Source organism: Crocodylus siamensis, chromosome 4 (genome assembly GCF_052110815.1).
Source record: "Crocodylus siamensis isolate JL-2025a chromosome 4, ASM5211081v1, whole genome shotgun sequence".
NCBI lineage: Eukaryota > Metazoa > Chordata > Crocodylia > Crocodylidae > Crocodylus > Crocodylus siamensis.
In genome coordinates, this window is record NC_143398.1 from 99,855,753 (window position 1) to 99,871,159 (window position 15,407).

The 15,407-nt window shown below is 45.4% G+C and overlaps 1 protein-coding gene across 1 annotated transcript in view; it reads left to right on the forward strand.

Moving 5' to 3' along the window:
- SYN3 (synapsin III) overlaps window positions 1-15,407 on the forward strand; it is a 308,303-nt gene that overhangs the window by 28,622 nt on the left and 264,274 nt on the right. The window contains exon 2 of the mRNA XM_090041085.1: window positions 4,762-5,244. Within this exon, the coding sequence (XP_089897211.1) occupies window positions 4,928-5,244 (317 nt within the window). The 5' untranslated portion in view covers window positions 4,762-4,927. The remainder of the gene's footprint in view (window positions 1-4,761; window positions 5,245-15,407) is intronic.

Genomic DNA, 15,407 nt, shown 5'->3' on the forward strand with positions numbered 1-15,407 from the left:
ACCTACTTAGAAGATAAAAGGCTACAGGAGCACTAAGAATTAATCCTGTGAGCCAAAAGCATAATGGTGCAGGTACAGCACCAGAGGTTCACTGCTGTTGAAGAAGATGTTACCTCTTTTTGCCATGGACAAGCATATCAAGCAGCCATTTCAAACTTCTTTTTGGCAGCCAAACAATGAGGTGGCATCTTCCCTAGCAGTAGTGAGCTACCAGCTATTGCTCCTGCACTGAGCACCAGCACCGCTGCTCTGCTTTGCCTGCTGCTGGAACTGGAACCAGACCTGGAGCTGCAGTCACTGGCAAGTAAAGGGCAAGGTGCAGGGGAAACAGGGAAGGGATGGTGGGATGGGAAGTGCGTCCTCTAGCCCCAATCCAGTATACCCTCTTTAGGCAGGGCCTGAGTCTCTTGTCCCACTTGCCCACCCATTGTTACACTACTGATATGAGAACTAAGTACTAGGCAGTATTTTCAAAAGCATGCAAGTCTCTATGGACTACAGTATTTATGCTTTAGAAAACTTTTTCCATTGATTATTATAAATGGCCAGAGGCTCCCTCTACTGACAGATAGCAGGAAATAACTATTAACTTGTTATTTATTAACATAAATAGCTATTAACTGAGCCAGGGACAGTTTTTTCAAAGTAGCTGTAAGAGATACCATATGCTCTCTTGATAGCAATGTTAGATTTTTTTCATTATTCACTGCCTACCATCCATATGCCCAGGGCCAAATTAGGCAAACTAGGCACATGTCTAGGGCCCTGAGTGAAGAAGGGGCCCAGCTGTACTTATTTTACATATTATAATTATTGAGGGGGAAAAAGTAGAGTCCCACAAATTTGTTTGCCTATGGCCCACTAAAGTGTTAATTCAACCCTGCATAGGCCAAGCAGCAAACCTAATTATGGTGCTTCCCACAAACTCTAACTCTACTTCATCTGTATGTGTGAGCTACATGTCACTCCAGGAACACTGAACTTGGATCCTGGTTTCCAGACCACAGTTCTACTCCATGCATTTCTCACCAGAATCCGGCATATCCTTGAGTGGAGTCTGCCGCATAGAGCAAATTTATTTTTTCTGGTTCCACTTACTTTCTGTGATAATCAGGAAATTCCTGTATTTCCTCTCAAGCAAAAGACTGTGGAATGTGTATCCTCAATAAATCTTCCTTCTGTTCTTCTGCCACTGTGACCCCCAGAAAGGACAATATCTTTGCTATTACAGAGGCTTATTACTATTGAGGTAGGACTCTTTTGGTAGACTCTTCCTAGAAAGTTAAGGCTAACTATTGTTGGGGAGCTGTTTACTAGACCTGAAGGGTGAGGACCTAACCTGTATTAGTTTACACTATATGACTCCTATAGTTACTGTGTTGTTATACTGAATTATTAAAATGCTTGTTATATGAATGTGTTGATTTTAATTATAACTTGTAACTTGCAATCAAACATATATAATTTAATGTATAATTAAATTATAACTTATAGAAAGGCAGCACAATGTCTCTAAATAATTAACCTATTAGTAAACGCAGCAGAGGGAATTAAGGAACAATACTTGAGCTGTTACTTAAGAGATGCTACTTCCAGGCTCCGGCAAAGTTGTAACTATTGCCAAGGCTGGGAAGCAAAAGGTAAAGTGCTCACTAAATGCTTACTGTGTCACTCTTTAGACACAGGTAGGAGGTAGCTTTCAGGAGATGTAGGAGGAAAAGTCTGCTTCAGATTGAGGTCCTGCAGAGAGAAGTCTGAATTAGTTAAGTCTTTCTAAAGTTCCACGGTGGTGGGAAGGGGTAAGATCGATATGTATATAGGCAGTTCTATGCTTTATGTTCCTGCTGTCAGGTGAGGTGGTTTATAGAGGGCTGTTTGCTCATTTTACTAACTACTGGTCACCACTGTGGAAGAGGAGACTTACAAGTGTTCAACACAGACCTGCTAGGACCAGGCTGGCCTTATGGGTGGACAGTGTGGGTGGCTGCCCAGGATGCCAGGGTCAGGGACACACACGCCCATGCACTCACAGCAGCACTCTCCCCTGCCCCAGACAACTTCATATTAAGCAAGAGAAGCAATGCCCAACACAGCCCACTCCCTGCCCCCAGCTGCTGTTCAGGTGGAGCTGAGCTGGGCATGTGCAGGTGGAGTGGCACCTGCTCCAGTTCTCCCACCTTACTCCTGCACAGCAGGAGCGGTGCCTGCCTGCCCACCTGCCTGGTGCAAAATGCTTCTCCACCTCCCCACTAGACTGTGCCTTGTGCCCTTACTCAACTGTCTCTGCCTGCAGCAGCACCACTGATTTTGGGGGTAGGGAGGATGCCAAAATATAAGTTTGCCAATCCTGGCTAGGACATAACAGCTTATCCATAGGGACCTGTAATCCAAGATCTGTCCTATAACTGGAAGAATAATTAATTAAGAGAATTATCCTGGCACATGTCCACGAGAGGCCAGCAAGGTAGACTATGCCCAGGGGCAACCAGCATGGGTTCATTAGAGGCAGGTCTTGTCAGACCGACCTGGTGACCTTTTATGACCAGGTCACCAAATCCTTAGATGCAGGGGTAGCAGTGGATGTAGTCTTTCTGGACTTTAGGAAGGCCTTCGACACGGTCTCTCACCCCATTCTCATAAAAAAAAAACTAGGAGATTGTGGTAGCGATGCCTATACAGACAGATGGGTCGCTAACTGGCTGGAGGGCTGCACCCAGAGAGTGGTATTGGAGGATCATTTTTGACCTGGAGGGATGTGGGCAGTGGGGTCCCCCAGGACTCGGTCCTCAGGCCCACACTGTTCAACATCTTCATCAGTGACTTGGACGACGGGGAAAAAGCACCTTGTTCAAATTCGCAGACAACACTAAGATGTGGGGGAAAGTGGGCATGCTAGAAGGGAGGAATAAGCTGCAATTGGATCTAGACAGGTTACAGGGATGGGCCGATGGGAACAGGATGGGTTTCAACACCAACAAGTGCAAGGTGCTGCACCTCGGGAGGAAGAACCAGCAGCATACCTACAGGCTGGGGAACTCCCTTCTCGTCAGCGCAGAGGCAGAAAAGGATCTTGGAGTCATCATTGACACCACAATGAACATGGGCCGGCAGTGTGGGGATGCAGTCAGGAAGGCCAACCGCACCTTGTCATGCATCCACAGATGCATCTCAAGCAGGTCCAAGGAGGTGATACTCCCCCTCTATGCAGCACTGGTCAGGCTGCAGCTGGAGTACTGCGTCCAGTTCTGGGTACTACAATTCAGGAGGGATGTGGACAACATGGAGAGGGTCTAGAGGAGAGCCACTCGCATGATCGGGGGCAGCAGGGCAGGCCCTATGAGGAGAGGCTACGGGACGTGAACCTGTTCAGCCTCCAGAAGAGAAGGCTGAGGGGGGATCTAGTGGCCTGTTACAAACTAGTCAGGGGGGATCAGCAGGCATTGGGGGAGTCCCTGTTCCCCCGAGCATGACCAGGAGTGACTAGAAATAACGGTCGCAAGCTGGCGGAGGGTAGATTCAGACTAGATGTCAGGAGGCGCTACTTCACTGTTGGGGCGGCTAGGATCTGGAACCAACTTCCAAGAGAAGTGGTGCTGGCTCCTACCCTGGGGGTCTTTAAAAGGAGGCTGGATGAACACCTTACTGGGGTCATTTGACCCAGTACCCTTTCCTGCCATGGCAGGGGGTCGGACTTGATGATCTGCTCAGGTCTCTTCCGACCCTACTAACTATGAAACAAAAGGATTCTGTGCCAGCGAGACAAAGTCTTGAGATATAAGACCTTTGGAAGTCTACTCAAAAAAGACTTGTAGGAAATCAGAGGTGCCACAGGAGAAGATCAAGAGTGTAATGGACATTATTCCTAAAAGAAACATTTACATGTAGAGGGCAAGTTTGTAAAGGAACCTCAAGCAGCCTTTAAAATTTTGCTTCCTATTTTGTGAATGTGCCGAAATTTCACAAATGAATCAGCACATCAGATAGCATGGTGATATACCTAGCAACTACCTGCTGAACACATCATGCCAGCAATCCAGATATGGGAGCACAAAAACTGCATGTGCAAAAGTGGGTACTTATTAAAAAAACTGGTACCAAAGTGTTTTAGGACACTTAATTACTTTCTTTCTTGTGGTCCTTTTTAGTTCAGATGCTTGCTTCTCAAAATTTAGTGTCCTTTTAACAAGCTATCAGCAAATGCATCTTTTTCATTCATTCATATTATTTGCTTGCTTGTTCAGAGAGGTGCTAATTATGCTGGGGGCTTGGTTTTTTCTTTTAAATCCAGAACAGGTCATATTTGTCTTTTGCTTGTCTTGCTTCAAAATCTCCAGCTAGAGTCAGGAAAAACAAATCTTCATTATGAAGAATGGTGTTGAAAAGTATTTCAGGAATTTTGTTTTAATTTCCTTGGAAATATTAGGTACTAGGCCTAATACTTCAATAGTCTGCCCCAGTATTCCCTTAGCTCTAGACAAAATTAATTGAGACAGAAGACCAATTAATTTTGTTGTTGTGGTTGGGTGAGGCTCTCTGCAACTCTGTAAGATCTGGGGATATGAGAAACCCCAGTGATCTATCTAGTTCTCTCTACTTGTCCAGCAAGCTTGTAAAAAATATATGGAACATTGATCTTTCCCCTTTAGTCTAAGGGTTGAGTCTTAATTGGTCATGAAAGCATATTTTAGAGGGTCAGTAAGTTGTCTGAACTGAAGAGAGTTGCTCTTTACCTCATGCATGTCTTTTATTACCTTCCTACAGAAAAATCAGAAAAGGAAACCTACCTGTTTCTCAGAATTACAGACGTGAAAGCGTGTCTCTCTGAAGTTAAGCAGCAGCGATCCCCAGAGCCCCTCTGAAGTGTGAAATACAGAGTTACTTAGTCTTGCTCTTATTGTGAGAAGTTCTCCACCCACAAGCTTCAAAAATGAATTTTCTCCGAAGGCGCCTCTCAGACAGTAGTTTCGTGGCCAACTTGCCCAATGGCTACATGATGGACCTGCAGCGTCCTGATAACTCCACCAGCTCTCCAGTTTCTCCAGCAACTGAAAGGAAGCAGCAACAGCCTCCGTCTCAGAAACCTCCTTCTCCCTCTCCTGGAACTAGCATCTTCAGTTCCATCTCCAGTGCCATGAAGCAGACGACCCAAGCAGCAGCAGGACTGATTGAGCACTCGGCAAGTCCTGCCCCTGTGGCCCAGAAACCCAAGATCCTTTTGGTGATTGATGACATGCACACAGATTGGTAAGCACACACGCTCCTCCTGCCTGCTTGACGGGCAGTGATGTTGCTGGGATGAAGTGGGCTTGGATGTCTCAGGGAGTCGCCAATAAGTTACAGAAATCTGCACATCTGAGTCACCCAGCTTGAGTCCAACCCATGTCAGAAGTGGTTGGGAGGGTTCAGGATCCTGGATACAATGAATGGGGTGGTCTCCTTTCTGCATTGGTTGGCAGACTTGTCAAAAAGGCAGCCCGGTGCTCTGCTCCTCAGACTGAATTCTTTTTTCACACCTGGAAATAGCTTTTTCAGATGAAGGTCAGAGGCACGGTACTGGTGTAATGTGGAGAACCCATGCAACTCCACCGCTTTGTGCTTGACCTCTGTCCCTAAGGCTGTCAATCCAGAGACTTTCATGCCATTTTAATTCATAAAAAGAAATAAATATAGCCCCAAAACCTCTAGAACTGATTATTACAGCATACTTCCCTCACTGTTCTTGATGGCAGGCGGCAAAAGGTTCAGAGGCTTGACTAGGTCATCTCTGAAGTGCTTCTTTATTATACTTAATGCAGATCCTTTTTTGGTGAGCCATTTTTATGAGAAAAGACTATTTAGTGAGACTGGTTGAGACAAGTCACTTTATAAAAGTTTTGGAGGATACTTGAATCCTTCAGAAATTTGTCTGAGCTGGCTTCCCAGCTGGGGTGTGCCCATTTTAAAATTAGCTAGTGTGCCAAGCTTTGGGTTAAACAGGTTGGGCGTTACCTCGGGTGGAAATTGAGAACATAGCATGGCTCATTTTGGCCTTGGGGAAGCCACTGAGTATTTTCCTTATCCAGTTTGTGTTGGCAAACTGGCTGGGAGCACTTCACTATCTACCCATTGGGTTTGGGGAACTGGAGGGGAGAGCACGTCTTGGAAAACATTGATGAGCTTTGTCTAACTCTGAGAGTTTGGCTAATTGGGATTATGTTGTACTAGCTCACTTCAGCCTTAGTCAAGAAAACCGTAAGTGGCTTTTCTTGCGGGCCTTAGGCCCTATTTAGTTCCCAACTGAAACCTGGAAGCGTCCATTTGTTCAGTGCCCTCTTCAGTTTCTGATGTAATTGTTCATATTAGCATCAATGTCTCCTGTCAGTCTAGCAAGTCAAACTTTCTTCTAGATTGAAACCAGTAAAAAGGGGATGATATGGGAAAGGGTGTGACTTGCCAACTGCCACAATGAATCAGTCCCTTTTAGAGAGCAAAATAAGTATCTGCAAATTTCCAGCAATGGAAGAAACATACAACAGATATGAAGATTAAAAAATGTTTCTTAAAGATAATGAAGGCGCTTACTTCTTAAAACTAAGTTTCACTAAAGGTGCTATTCTGCTTCCTGGTACATGTCTCGTCTCAAAATATATCAGATGTTACTTTTGATCCATGGGTAACGATTACAAAAGTTGTTGCTTCCTTACAGCGATGTGAAAATACGCGTTAGTGCTTGCTTGTTATCTTTTGACCAGAAGTGATAAATTATTATGATATTCACAATTCCCTTTCTTCCAGTCATAAAATACATGGTGGTGCACTCCAGAGCCCTCCGGAACAGCGTGTTTCTGCCTGCCTTAAGATGGCACTTTTGTAACCCAAAGGTGTTCCTCCTTTGCTCAGTAGATCATTGCTTTGCATTTTGCATTTAGGTGGATCTGCAGCAATGGAGCCAGGCTCCTTCATCCAGCTTGAAATAATTGGAATTTTTCTGCATGAAAAATAACATTTTGACACACTGGGAAAGTAGTCTCTGGCAATTACATCAAGCATTTGTATCAGTTTAGCAAGAACAGGGATATCTTGCTGCTATTTCCGGAAGAAGGCAGTTTTTTTGTTTGGGGGGCATTCCTCTACCCAGATTCACTTGGCTTTGACAGGTGATGTCATTGCCTTTTACTGGTTTAACTGTTTTCTGACAGATTTGTTATCTGAATGTGCCTGTTGGCATTATTCAAGTCTCAAAAGTTTTCTAGCTGTCCACGGCTTCTGTTGAGCTCTTCTGCAGTTACAGGGAGATGCTGCCAGGTGGCAGTCCCTCATCACAGCATGCCTCTATTGGAAATAGAAATGCATTTAGTACATGATACTAGTATCTGGAATTTAGCATCTGTTGTTACTTGTTATTCCATACATTGTAGTCAAAGACTAAAGCATCGGATCCAGAGGCCCAGAGATAGACAGACAGACTAATTTTTTTTGTGCTCAATCTTCAACCCATGGACCTGTGTCATCCACCCAGCAGGACTCCCCAGGAGTCTGGAAATTTGGCAAAGAGGGAGTGGTGGCAGCATTAAATGCCATTCCCCTGCTGCCAAATTTCTCAACCTGTGGGAAGCCCTGCTGGCTAGATAAGGTGGTCTTGCATGCATGATCCCTCATGTTGGCCCCACTGTGGACTGGGGGTCCCTCTGCAGCCAGAGACGCATGGGATCTGGCCCTGTGCCACTCATCCAACTGATGGGGCTGGGAGGTTGAGCACCCTGGTTTAAAGTATTGGCAAGGAAAGGAAAGGATATGGACTACCTTGTGGTGCTTGTCATGGTTTAGAGTACACACTCAAACCAAAATCTTTATCATCATACTTTCAGCTGTTGTTGCTTTGACAAACTCAGTTTCACCCTGTAGGTATGTCCTTGCTGCAAATGAAAGTGCGGTTACAGCATAGGTAGGTATGTCTCCTTTTTTTTAAGTAATCTAGTTAGCATGAGTAACAACAACAGTAGGGGAGGCATGGTAGGAAAGGCTTTTATGCAATGTAGTAACCACAGAGCAAACCTGCTGGGACCTCTGAGTCTGTAATCTGAGTTTCTGGCCTGTGTTGGTGTATGGGGAATAGAGTTTGGCCTCATGACAAAACCAGTGAAAAAGAGTATTGTTACCAGTCCAGACTGATCTCTGCTGCTCAAGTGTTATTTCTGAGCAACACAGTTCTTGTTAGCATCAATCTGTATACAATCCTGAGCTCTCAGGGGGTAATGTTTGTCTTGAGGCAGCTTGGCTAGGAACAATACCCATTGGAGGATTCTGGCTGTCCCCTCTTGTTGCCTCACACATGGGACAAGTCCCAGAATCTTTGGTATCAACAATCCCCTCCTGTTGCCTCTGCTTTCTTAATTTCACTTTTGGAAGAGGCATCAAGTTGAAAACATTTTTCAACTTCCCTTCACCTGCCACAAGTACTTGCTTTTATTTGGCATTGTTTTATTTGATTGAATAATGAACCTCTCCTTCTCCTTTGGAAAGAATTCATTGGATTAGAAAATGGTCTTTAGATATGAGTAATAACCGACAAGAGCTGGCAATATTTCAATGGGAGCTTTCACACAGTTTTCCGTTATAACTAGTTACAAAACCCATGCAACAAGGGCTCATTTGTTCTGACTGGAAGGATGAGAGACTGGAGAATCTATTTGATTTCTCTTTTAAAATGGAGATGCTTTCTCATAAGTGGCAATACACATGAGAAACTTATTATTCCCTTGCGCACGAACAAATGTTCACTGCACCTGGTCCAGGTGTAGTGGCTTACTTTAAGTTGCCTATACCTGGACTGGGAGCTGGCATATGCAGCAGTCTGCTGCTCCCAGGAGCAATGTGTACATGCATTCACCACTTCTGAGAGCTGGATAGGGAAACCAGAGTAACTCGGTGGGGAGGGATGCCCATGAATGGGGGGGCGGGGGGGAGGGTGTCACCCTATTGGGTCTGGGACAGACAGTACATAAACTGGTTTGACTGAGATCAGTTAAGTCTGATACTAGATTCAACCAGGTTTATCTCAAACCAGTTTGAAAATGGCTGAAACCGGTTTATGTGCAGTTTATTGAACATCTGTTGTGTTACAGGATTAAACCAGTTTCTGATCATTTAAACCGGTTTATGCGTAATGTCTGTCCCTAGCCTTTGCGGGAGGGGGAAGGGTGTCGGAGGGCTAAAAATACCTTAGTCAGGGTTGGGGGGGGCAGGGATTAGTATGGGTCCAGGGTGGGCTTCCCCCACCCTACAGCTATGCTACAAATGTGTAAGCTTTTGAGAGATCTAGTTAACCCTTTCCTAGACTGGGTTAATCCAATATCAATGTAAGTGAGTACACCTACTCAGGTGAACTAAGTTAGATCAGGCCCATCTTTTTTACCTGATTTAATCTCTCCAAATGCCTGCATGGATGGGCATTTAGATTGACCTAACCCTTGTTAGACTGATCTAAATGTAAAGGCTGTGTGTACCTTTTGTTGTGGCAGAAGCTAGGTGTCCCAGTCTCGGGTGAGGACTCCTTTTATTAGCTCCTGTACCCATACAAAACAAAAAGATGGTCCTTGGCTCAAAGAGCTTACAATCAAAGTGTGTTAAAGGCACTTAAATGGGAAGGGTTATTATCAAAGCATAACTAGTATGTTCAACACCCGGGACAGGAAACTGGGGGAAGTGGTGTGCCAGGCTTCAGGTATCAGGTAGGATCCCTACCCACCAGCTGCAGTTGTCGCTGTATGGCTGCCGTTGCACATCCCCTCCAAAATGGCATCCTGGGCTGTTACCCCACTTGCCCATCCCTACTTTTGCTGCTGGTTGCCACTGTGTTTCTTAAAAATCTACCAGGTTTATTGGTATTGCAGCACAGCATTTAACTTGTATCACAACAATGGTATGGGGATGTGAGGGCCCATAATGGGAATGAATGGTCATCTTCTGCAAAAGTCTTGCAACTTCCACCATGTGGTCTACTCTAGTTTGTTTCAAAGGTAGGATACTTTAAAACATTTTTGTGAGTCTCCAGCATATAACTAACAATTCAGATTAGCAGTGATACCAGAAGACTGAATTGTATTAGTCGCGGGGCACTTTGTTTGACAAGTGCTTCCCTTCTTCCCCCAAAACCTCATTCTAACACATCTCAAAGAAGTGCATCTTTAATCAGCTCAGAGTGGGATGCATGGAAGGGAAAACACTACCTGTGTTGCTCCTTATCCTTAGTGTTTTGACAAACTAGCTCCCATTGGCACTCACAAAAATGAGTAAGTGAACCTTCGTCCAGGCCAGAGAATCCTGTTCCTATTTTCTCACTGACAGTGCATAACTGAGCCATGCATCCCACAGCTTTAGAACTAAGCAGCCTCTCTTAAGAAAGCAGCTACTTTGGAAGAATTTGCTGCCCTGGGACCAATGCATTTTTAGAGACCCAGCAACCTCCACAACACACCTATAGTGGCTGCCAGAAAATGGGAGTTCAGACACAAACACACATGCACGCGCATAGAGAACATGAGGAAATGGAGTGGCAGAACTCCATGTTACTACAAATCAGCCAAATCCAGGATGGTGACCTCATCCAGGAGGAAAGCGTCCCACCTCTGGCAGCTTCCTTGCCCAGAGCACCGCTAAGTAAAATCTCACTCTTGCTGGAGTGGATTTCTAAAGAGATCAAATGAGATTTAGAACTGTGAATCGTTAATTCCACCATCCGTGAAAGTGCTCAGCTTTCCATCCTACTGCTCTGCTTAAATAGCTTATTTTGGAAATGCACATGCATAGCTAATAGTCCCATTGAAAATGTGTGTTGAAAACATTGCTTTTTGCACCAGATGTAGAAACAATGTCCCCGCTCGATTGCATTTACTAAATATCCTATGCCCTTTGTCAGAACAATAGGCATGTTTTGTCCAAATTTCCAGCTCTTTCAATGCTATCAGAGCTACATTTTGTCTTGCTAAAAATTTTTATACACCAACATGAATTTGAGCCACGTTTCACAGGAAAAAAGCTACTAAGGATTGTTTTAGAAGGTTACTATTGTTGTTTTCCGTTTGCCTCAATCTCTAAAGCCAGGCTGCCTTTGCACAAAATCTCCAACTCTCCTGGCATTGGAGAACAAAACAGAACGTGATTAATACATAACAGAATCCTTTTATAAGTTGTTGAAAATGGTGGTTCTTTGTAGCATGATCTGTTGTGGCTAGAACCCAGGTGCTATATTCTGCTGGAAAAGAGGATTTATTAGGTTTATTAAGATAAAAACCCGTTTCTAGCTCTGACAGTCCATGAGATATTTGAACTGTAAATGTGTTGCTGGTTCAGGACTACAGTTGGTCAAATGCTACTAATATCCTGTTGCGTTGGGTGAATTCTCAGAAATTACAAATAGTTGTTACTTTAAAATATTCTGTGTTTATCATAAGCAAGCAATTGGTAGGCTTTTGCTGCACATCCAGTGTTGATATTTGGAACTTGACCCTTAGAAATTAGTTGCTTAAATTCCAAGGCTTTGTTTGTACTTCCTGGCTGGATGACTGGAATTTTCTAGCAGGAGAATAAGAAAAATTATGAATAGTGACTGAAGGATTGTTAGTACAAATTGGTGACACTTTTTTCAGATTCTGCAAATCGTTTATGATTTTGCAGTCATGTTTGAATACTTACAGAAAACAAATATTTAACCAGCTTCAACCAACACTGACTATTTCAAAATGTAACCTGGGGACAAAATTCCAGTTTTGGGGGAAGAGGATATGTATTTAATAAACAGGATGTGCCTGTGTGTAGCTATATATGTATGAACTAAATAAGCAAAAAAAAGTACAGTAGCTGTCTGAGAAAAGCATAGACATACTGAACATTAGCAGTAGTCCCAAAAGTGCTGGGATAGTGGCTAAAATAATAGGCAATACTGTCAAAGGGAGCTATGAAATTGCACATACCACATTATTCTGCAATTAATCTCATGTAGGGGTGTCAAACATATGACCACCCAAGCCAGATTCAGCCCATGGAGTTTCATGATCTGGGCCACAGGCTGCTAGACCAACTCAGAGCACTGGTCCCTGCCCCATGCCCTTTGTGGTATGCTGGCAAGACATGGTGCCATGCACCCTGCACACTCCACACAGCACACAGTCTGGCACAGGGTGTCACTTGGAGCCCATATGCTGGACCCCACGTGCTGTGTGCAGCGCTGGATCCAGCCTGTGCACCATGGGGAGCACACACTCCATGCTAACCTTGTAAAGCAAGCCCTGTGGCTGGTGTATTCTGTGTGCAACACATGGGGTTGAACTGGTCTCAGATGCTGCATATAGCACAGGGGGGTGGCACAGGGCATGCATAGCCTGCAGTGCCCAGGATGGAGCTGGCACTGCAGACAGTATTGGGTAGGTCCAAGACACTGCATGCAGCCTGTGCCCTAGGTCCCCTGTGCCACATGCAGCTCTGGGTCCAGCTCCATGTGCCACATGTAGTATGTGCCAGCCCTGGGGCTTGCTGTGCACATATATCAAACCCCGGGGCTGGCACAGGGGGGCACAGGCTACATGCAGCGTTCTGGATCAACCCCCTGTGCTGCCTGCAGCATCAGGTCCAACCTGCATACTATGCACAGGCTGGGCCTGGTGCTACAAGTGCAGAACAAGGAGTTGGTCCAGTCCAGCCTACAGACAGATCCAACAAGCCTCCTCCAGTCTGCAGGGTCGAATGAGTTTGACACTTCTGATATTATGCATATCACCATATGTGTCCATAGTTCCTTATTGTGCATGTAAAGCAACTTAGGAGCTATTGCTCCTGAGTGAAAGATGAAAATATAAAGAATTTATATACTTTATAGATTCTTTATATTTTCATAAAGAAAATATGTAATCCTACAAAAATGGACAGTAGAAATATGGGGAACATTCCCTACCAGATGGTAAATATACTAAAGCAGGTCAAATTTTGTTCTTTAGTTACTTTACCAGAGTCAATTTAAATGCATGGCACTTAACTGCAGAGGCTCTGTCCAGATATGCAGGGGCATGCATCTGCAGCAGCACAAATAGTTGCAGCACAAATTTGTGCTGCTTCTCTGTGCTGCAGCACATGTCCCTGCATGTGCCCTTTGTTGCACTTTGGGCAAATTCCCCTTGCCCAGCTCCTCCTAGGTCTCAGAGTGCTGGAGCAATTGGGGCACAAATGGAGGAGTGGAGATGCTCTGGCTGGCAGGACCTAGAGGACCAAGCCTCTGTTTGTTCAGATGCATGCTATTGTAGTGTAAACCATACCACCTTTTTTCTGGGATTTTTTTTTTTATGCTACCAGGAAATCCTGGGAGCAAATTTTGCCCCCACACTGCAAATACGCAGTGCAGGGTATGTTTTAACATTCAGTGCATGCAGTTTGTGGTGCCACAAGCTGCACATGCCTTCATGTGGGGACACAGCCAAAATATCATTCTTATATCTCCACTGACCTGTGCAACTCGACCATACTTCTCAAGGTTTGTGAGACTTTCAGTGACCTTCTAATGAATCCAAACTCTTGTTTTATTTCTGCTTAGAACTCTGTAGTCCTTGACTCGGTGTTGTTCTTTAGTTACTTTGGTTCCCTTCTTCCTAAAGCAGTTGTTCACAACCTTTTTTTTCTTTCAGGACCCATTTGTAAACATCAGTGGCCATTCCCAATCCAGTAAATACTAGCTTAAGTGGAAAACAGCCCCCTGGCCCTGCTGGTACCCATCACTACTTACCTGATGCCCCGGGCCCCTGTCCCCAGCCCCATACTATGTGAGGCAGGTGAGGTGGGTGTGTAGGGTATGGGGAAGAACATGCTTCCCCAGATTGGTGCACTCACAGTGGGCACGGGGCTCCAGCCTGACCAGACTGGCATGGACAGGAGTCACATTTGCGGCCCAGCAAGCAGGACCTGGCGCAGGAGGGTGGAGCAGGACTGTGAGAGTTGTTACTGCTGCCAGGGCCACACCAGCCACACTGCCAGCAGCATGAGGAGCAACAGACAGGGGTTGAAGGGGGGCAGGCACGCTGTCCTCACCACCTCCCTCTGCCAGCCACTTGCATGCCAGGCCATGGCTGCACCCATCCAACATGACCCAGCTGCCACCCCACCTCCCCTCCAGGGTAGAGTCACAGCCTGAAGGGAGTGGTGGCAGCTGGGCTATGGCAGTAGGAGACAGTCATGGCCCAGCATGCAAGTTGCTGGCGGCAGGAGGAGGTGAGGGCAGCAGCCCCCAGCCCCGCCTCATCCACTACTCCTTGTGCTGCTGGCAGTGTGGCTGGCACAGGGGTACTAGCAGCAGCAGCAATGAGTCTTGCCTACCTGCTCCACCCTCCTGCTCCAGGTCCTGCCTGCTGGGCCACAGAGATGGCTCCTGTCTGGGCCAGTCTGGCCAGGCTACAGCCCCATGCCTGTCGTAAGCGCACAAATTGGGGAGGGGACATGCCCCCCATGCCTTGACACATCATCTGTGCTTCCCCTCCCCCACCGCACTGCCTTCCCAATGCATCATCAATGCCCCCCTAGACTTGTTTGTGGGCAGCTGCTCTCCATGGGGCCTGGCTGCAACATGCATGTGTGTGCATTCACATGGCACCCCCTGCCTGATCACTCTCCTTTTGCTCTCCGCAGCCCCTTGCAGGCTAGAACTCTGCCAGCCTATAAGGGGAAACCCATGGTTTCCCACATTTTTCTTGTTTAAAGGAGAAAATCCACATTTTTTTCTGCAGCAAACAGAAAACCAAGACCCCTGTTTATTAGTATTCACCATATAAACATACAGTGAAGCACCTATTTTTTTTTTCAAAAATGTGTACAAAATATGATCCATTTTAATAGGTTTTTTTGTGACCCTTTCACATATTCTTGCAACCCACTTCTGGGTCTCAGCCCACAGGTTGAGAAACTCTATGCTAAAGTACAGAGGGGCTGGAGGTAGATTTCAAGTCAAATAGCCAGATTAAAGTGTTGGAAAATTATACCCCTTCCAAATGGCTCCAAGTCATGCTAAATAGGTAACATAAGATGGAAATAGTCCAACAACATACTGTTTTAAACAGTGCATGTGATATAAAATGTCTGCCTTCTATTATACAGCTGCTTTTAAGCTGACTTAGAGTAGCTAGGAAGGAGACCCATCCAGTTTTCTGTGGCTAGAAGGCATGTAGGTATGATGCAGGCTCCTGGGGCAGGAAGAGCAGGCTGAGTAGAATCAAACCAACTGTGAGACCCCCTTCAGTGTCTGCAATGTCTGAAAATATATAAAGAGCAAAACAAAAGCGTGAATTTAATTCTTTGCATGACTTTTGTTGAGGAAAGTCTTAAGTTAGGCTTATTTCATTAGCAATAAGTGCTGCATGAAGCAGAGCATCGTTTGACATGCTGGAAGTGTT